This window comes from Papaver somniferum, chromosome 3, assembly GCF_003573695.1.
Source record: "Papaver somniferum cultivar HN1 chromosome 3, ASM357369v1, whole genome shotgun sequence".
Classification (NCBI taxonomy): Eukaryota; Viridiplantae; Streptophyta; class Magnoliopsida; order Ranunculales; family Papaveraceae; genus Papaver; species Papaver somniferum.
The window spans coordinates 126,235,350-126,242,403 of NC_039360.1; the positions used below are offsets into that span (position 1 = coordinate 126,235,350).

General features: G+C 35.1%; 1 protein-coding gene across 1 annotated transcript; it reads right to left on the reverse strand.

The window, feature by feature from the left end:
* Positions 1 to 1,835: 1,835 nt before the first annotated feature.
* Positions 1,836 to 4,022, reverse strand: LOC113359953. The gene is made up of 2 exons (XM_026603509.1): positions 3,534 to 4,022; positions 1,836 to 1,880 (listed from the first exon to the last, which is right to left on the reverse strand). The coding sequence occupies exons 1-2, from the start codon at positions 4,020 to 4,022 to the stop codon at positions 1,836 to 1,838; spliced, it is 534 nt and encodes a 177-aa protein (XP_026459294.1).
* Between the last annotated feature and the right edge of the window lie 3,032 nt (positions 4,023 to 7,054).

A 7,054-nucleotide genomic window follows, 5' to 3' on the forward strand; every position in this document is an offset into this window, starting at 1 on the left:
GTCGATTCTAGATTTTTGTTTGTAGAAACTATGTTCAATTTCATACCAATAGCCCAACTGTTGAGAGTAATTTAGGATATAGCAACCAATTTGAGAAGAATAAGGTAAATCCTGAAGTTTTTCTAACTCCGAATTTAATCTACCTATAGTAGTTTTAATATGACCAAAGGAATTTATATTCCATTTAATTAAATCAGTCTTCACATTTTTGAGCTTGTTAACCACAACGAAACCAGGGGAACCTTTTACAGTTTTAGACCAAGAAGTATGTAGCACACCTTTGAAGTCAAAGATTAAGTTGCCAATATTTAAAGAATATATACGGAATATTAATATTCTTTTCCCAATGAAAACACTTAACCAATATAGGGCTATGATCAGAGTAGACTCTCCCTAAATTGGTGACTCTAGTATGAGGGAGAGCTGTGATCCACTTATCATTCATAAATCCCCTATCTAGCTTTTCAAAAATCAAATCAGTAGGATTTTTGAATCTTCTATTACACCAAGTGAAAGGATTTCCAAACGAAAACACTTCATTCATATTCATCTTTAAAAGATTTTCTCTAACAAAATTAGGAGGAAAAGATTTATCTGGATTACCGCCCTATTTTTTATAACTATGTAGGATGAAGTTAAAATCTCCGACTAATAACCAAGGATTGTTCTTGTTCTCAATCATATTGGTTAAAAAGTTCCATTGAATTTTCACCCCAACTAGGTTTACGGAACCGTAAATAAAAGAAACCACACAATTTTTGATTGTCGGTGTAATGTCACATAAGATATGGATCATGTTTAAAGACATACCAAGAATTTCAATACTCGAATTTTCAAAATGACCAAGTGTAAGACCACCAGATTTACCCACAGCAGGAATGATAGACCAAGCATCAAAAGGCAAGTGATGAGTGTATTTACTAACTGTTTCAGCATCTACCATGGTTTCTAACAGACAAATACTATCCAGTTTGTATTTCCTAGTTAAGTTCAATAAGTGGCGTCATTTGTTGTCATAACAACACCCATTCATGTTCCAGCACAGGAATTTCATGATGATTACTAAAGAAAATTCACAAGGTAAAGAATTTAGCAGATATAATAAAGCTGAGATGATACAAGAGTACTTACAGGGTCATGCGCTGAAGAAGGAAAAGAATCCAAGGGTCCATTGCATCTATCATCATGAGATTAAATTCATTCTCAAATTATTCTTGAGACAGCACAGGTTCTGGAGGTAAAAAGGAAATCGGAGTTGGCTCAAGAAACCCAGCCTTGTCAACACAGTCTCCCAACACAGAAAAAAATACCAAGCGAAGCAATATATCTGAAGAAGTTCCGCTAATATAATAAATTTGCACTAAAAAATAATAAAGATACTGACTAACATATCCTTCTTCATCTTCACAAAGAACAGATTAAAAGTGTAACAAGAGATCTCAATTTAGAAACCAAAGAATAATAATACCCAACTCTTAGAATTCTTCAACTAGGATATAAAAAGCAGAGATAAATATAGGTTCTAATCAGTAAACCATCTTGAAGATAGAGGACCTCCAATATTTTCTTTATCTAAATCCAATTCAACACTTAAACAGAAGAACCCAAGTTAACACATAGACAGAAGAATGAAGAAATATAATAATATGCTAAAAATAATTCCAATCCCTACATCAGTAGGAGGTCCTGATGCTAAGATATCATTCCCAACTTCAGAAGAACACAACCAAAAGACAAGAGACCATTAAATTAGAAGAATCAAAACCGTACCCCAATGAACCTATAAAATCAGTTGTAATCTCAATTCCAATCCCACAATTTCATGATGATAATAGCTACTCAGACCCTATGTTGCTTCCTTCAGATGCCCATGAACGAATCTGAAAAACCAAAGAGGGAAGAAATTAGAGAGAAAAAAATATATAAAGAGAAGCTAAACAATTCAAAAAACAACTCAGAGGGTGAATGAAATCATGACAAATACAAAATGATTGATTACAGAGTAAACAATTTGAGAAACCCTAGTGCAGATTAGCCCATACAAAATTAGGTTTTAGCAAAATTAGGTTAATAAGATTCTGACAAATAATAGCATGAAAAACAAAAATCAAATTAACATAGAGCCAGAAATAGATTTAGAATAAGAAGAACATAATCAAAGAGCTAGAAATCAATATGAGAAGAGAATATTGGATCGAAGAAGACGAAGAAAATTTTTGCTTGACTAAGTCAGCATCGCCCGACTTATCGCACTTTTTTTCTCCACTATTGAAGTATATCCAATGAACAGTTTTGAAAACATCATCTTTCCTACATGTTATTCCCTTGAAGACATCTTTAAGATAAAAAATTCCTTAGTTTTAGGAATTTTTATAAAATATTCTCCAACGGATTGGAGTTGAAGATAATCAATAGTACACATGTATTAACATTATTGGCTAAAGACGAAGGTATCTGTACCACTAAGAGCTTCTCCAATGGTTGTTGTATGTATTTCCTATGTGGCAACACAAACAAGACATCTTTATTCCAAATTTTCCTTAAATTTAGGAGAAAAACGTTATTCATCTCCAACGTTGTTGTTTGTGATCATTTTCTTATTAAATGTAAATTTTATGGTTAGTAATTTTAAGATTTATTAGATCTAAAAATGATTATTTATTGTATTTTAGTAAATATAATATATTTTTAATTAAAAAAAGATGACTAGGATGGTAGACAATGTCAAGGGGAATGTGGGAAACTAGACATTCCCCTTGACATTTTCTACCTAAAGTCATGCATACATTGATTTATGACATCCGGGTTGGAGAATGATTTTAGAGAAAATGGATGTGCATCCTAGGTGAATTTTGATATTATCTCCACACACATGCAATCGGAGAAGCTCTAACTGCTTTGCTATTTACTGTCTAATGAAACTGCTGATTATGATGCTCACATCCTAAAAGAGATCCTCTAAAACCCGAGGATCATGTAAAGGATGTAACTATAACTAACTTCCACGTCATCTTCACATTGATTTTAGAGGTTCCCATTGGAGATGATTTTTTCTCAAAATATCCTAAAATCCTATGTGGCATACGATTTAGGAAGTGAATAAAGTATCGTTGGAGATGCTCTAATACATGGAAGAAATACTAGCCTTTGGAAAACGAATAAAATTCACTTTTTCATCATGAATATCGCGTATCAATAGATTTTTTTTTTAGAAAAGAGAAGGATATATTAAGAAAGAAAAATATTTACAAGAGATATCAGGATCTCTAAACATCTAAAAAAAAACAAATCTTCAAGGGCCTATATAACATAGAAAGTATAGTGTCCCAATGAAACAAGATTTAATTAACCGTGTAATCCTTGAAAATTTTCTTCGGAGAACTCCAGAAACAGATGTTCTGAATGATCAAAGTTTTGATATCTTCAAAAGTTTTGTTTTTTCCTCCATGGATTCTCGAATTCCTCTCATTCCAAATCTCCCATAAGATAGCATAAGGAGTTATCTGCCAAACAACTAATTTACGCTTGCTCACCTTGTAGAGTTTCCAACTATCCAACAAGGCTTTAAAAATCTCTGGCATAGACCAGCTAACCCGTAAAGAAGCAAGAAAGAAATCCCAAATTGGTTTCGCCCACTTGCAGTGTATGAAAAGATGTTTGAGATCCCCCTCCTCCTCATTACAGAGTACACACATAGTAGATGGGATTTGAACTCTTCTTCTTCTTAGTATACATCTAGTAGGTAAAGAATTATGAAGAGAGGCCCAAGTCATGAAAATCACCTTCGGTGGGATGAGTTTATTATCCAGAAGACTATTAAAATTCACATTCTTCATATTGTCTATAATCTTCTCATAGGCTGCCTTTGTTGTGTATTCTCCTGCTATACTGTCTTCCACACCTTCTGTTAATGCGATATTTCTCAAATTGTGTCTAAGCTCAAGAAAATCTATTCTCTCAGCTGGATTAAGAGCTCTAGAGTAGTGCATTATCATATTACCTCCCAGAATATCAGGTACCATCATATTCTTCTGAGTACTGAGCTTATACAACCTTTGGGTATTTATTCTTTAAAGCTCCCCTTTCCAACCAACAATCGTGCCAGAATCGAATACTTCTTCCATCTCCCACTTGAATATTCATGACCTCTATAAAATCTTTATTAGCCTTTGAGATAACATGCCACATACTTTTACCAACAGCTTCGCCAGTGATAGAAGGAACCAAACAGTTTTCAGTTGTCTTAGTTTTTTCCACCATGATTTTTCTCCACCAAGCATCCTTTTCTTTAGCGTACCTCCAATGTCATTTAGACAACAATGATCCATCCTCTCAGCTGGATCAAGAGCTTTAGAGTAGTGCATCATCATATTACCTCCCAGAATATCAGGTACCATCATATTCTTCTGAGTGCTGAGCTTATACAACCTTTGGGTATTTATTCTTTAAAGCTCCCCTTTCCAACCAACAATCGTGCCAGAATCGAATATTTCTTCCATCTCTCACTTGAATATTCACGCCCTCTAGAAAATATTTATTAGCCTTCGAGATAACATGCCACATACTTTTACCAACAGCTTCGCCAGTGATAGAAGGAACCAAACAGTTTTCAGTTGTCTTAGTTTTTTCCACCATGATTTTTCTCCACCAAGCCTCCTTTTCTTTAGCGTACCTCCAATGTCATTTAGACAACAATGATCTATTAACATGTCTCAAACGTTGAATGCCTAACCCTCCAAATTTCTTAGGTTTACAAATCTTCTTCCATCCTACCCAACTCATATTTTTTTTATTCTCATCTTCTCCCCACAAAATTTTTCTCATTATATTGTTTAACTTCTTTTCGACTGTGACTGTTAACTCCATTAGTTACATGAAGTAAGTAGCTAAACGTTCCAAAGAACTTCGAATCAAAGCAATCCTCCCAGCTTTATTCAGAAATTTCCGTTTCCATGGAGCCAATTTCTTTTTCATCCTCTCAATGATTGTATCCAAAATAACAATATTTCTCTTGTTAACACCTAAAGGAATACCTAAATAAGTTATCGGTAGTGTCTCAATCTTGCAATCCAACTCAGCAGCTAACTCATGGATAATACTATCTTCCCCTATGCTTATCATTGCACTATTATCCAAGTTTAACTTTAATCCCGTTAGCACTTCGAAAACTATCAACAATACATGGAGTCTTCTAACCTCACTTCCCGAAGCATTCATCAAGATAATAGTATCGTCAGCAAACTGCAAATGTGAAATGACAGTGCCATCTTCCGCCACCTGAAAAACCCCTAATCTCCCATTCTTCACGGCACTTTTCAACAAAATAGACACCACTTCCACCACTAGAAGAAACATAAACGGTGACAATGGATCGCCCTGTCGGATTCCTTTAGAAGGATTAATTCTACCAGAAGCAGCTCCACTTATTAGAACCGATAATTGAGCCTCTATAACACACCATCTTATCCATCTATCACCAAATCCATCTTTTGAAAAAAGAGCATTCCAACTTACATTATCGAACGCCTTCTCCATATCTATCTTGCATAAGATACCTGGCTTCTTTTGTTTAATTCTGCTATCAATGCATTCATTATCTATCAAAATCCCATCTAAAATTTGCTTCCCTCGAATAAATGCACCCTGTTCATTCGAAATAAGCATTGGCATAACAGTCTTCAATCTTTCTGCCAAGAGTTTAGACACTATCTTATAGAAGCTACTTATCAAACTCAAAGGCCTGAAATCTTTAAGCGTTGCTGAGCCTTCTTTTTTAGGGATTAATCTCATGAACGCCTTGTTTAGTCTCCAATCTTCTTTGCCACTAGAGTGAAAACACCTTAAAGCCAGCATCAAATCATCTTTCACAATATTCCAACAACATTTGTAAAACTCTAGAGTAAAACCGTCAGGCCCTGGAGCCTTGTTTCCTCCACACTTCTTAACTGCCTCATGTACCTCCTCCTCCTCAAATTCTCTCTCAATCCACGATCTTTGCTAGGCATCAATTGTCTTGAATTCAAAATTCTCAAAGCTTGGAGAAATAGTGTCAGATGCTGTGAAAAGTTTAGAATGAAACTGATGAATTTCGTGTTTTATCACATCCTGGTTGAAAGCATCTTCCCCTCGAATAACCAGTTTGGAAATAATATTTTTTTTTCCTTTTAGAACTAGTTATTCTGTTAAAGTACCAGATGTTCTTATCTCCATCTTTAAATCCATTTACTTTAGCTCTCTGATAACTCATCCTTGCTCTTGTAATTTTAAGCTGATTCAGATTAAGCAAATCTTCAGTTCTTTCCTTCCTCTGCAAGTCCTTAAAAGAAGTACTTTCCTCCAACAGATTCAATCTCTTAATGTTACTAGATAACTCCTCCTCCCTTCTTCTCACATCACCAAAGACTTATTTACTCCATGTTTTAAAAAAAATAGATTTTGAAGTTTTCTAAAGAAAATTTAACTAGGTGTACCTGAAAATTTCATAGAGTTCCACCACAACTCCACTTTCTTTTAGAAATCCGGATGATCTAACCAATGGTGCTCAATTTTGAAGTAAGTCTTATATTTGATCTCCAGTTCTAAGTCTAGAAGCAACGGACTATGATCCGGGATTGTTCTAACCAACGCAGTCTGGATCGAAGCACTAAAGTTAGTATCGAAATGAGAACAATATAGGAATATATCCATCCTGCAAAGCAAAGGAGTATCTTGTTTATTACTCCATGTGAAAGCACCTCCATTAAGAGGAATGTCTAACATTTCATGATATGCTATAAAATCATTTAGGAACTGCATGTTCCTTGAATCACCCCCTAGCATATTCCTTTCAGAATCCGATCTCACAGCTTTTAAGTCACCCACCACACACCAAGAAGCATCGTGCCAATTCCGAGACTTAATGTAGATACCTGGAAAATTCCAAAGGAAGATACCAGCATAGGGGTTAGAGCACCTCTGACCGAAGACTCTGGCTAAGGAACCCAAGATGCCTCCCCATATCCAAGAAGAGATGCTATAAAGAATTCCATCAGAGATTGAGGAGGGTCTCCCCATA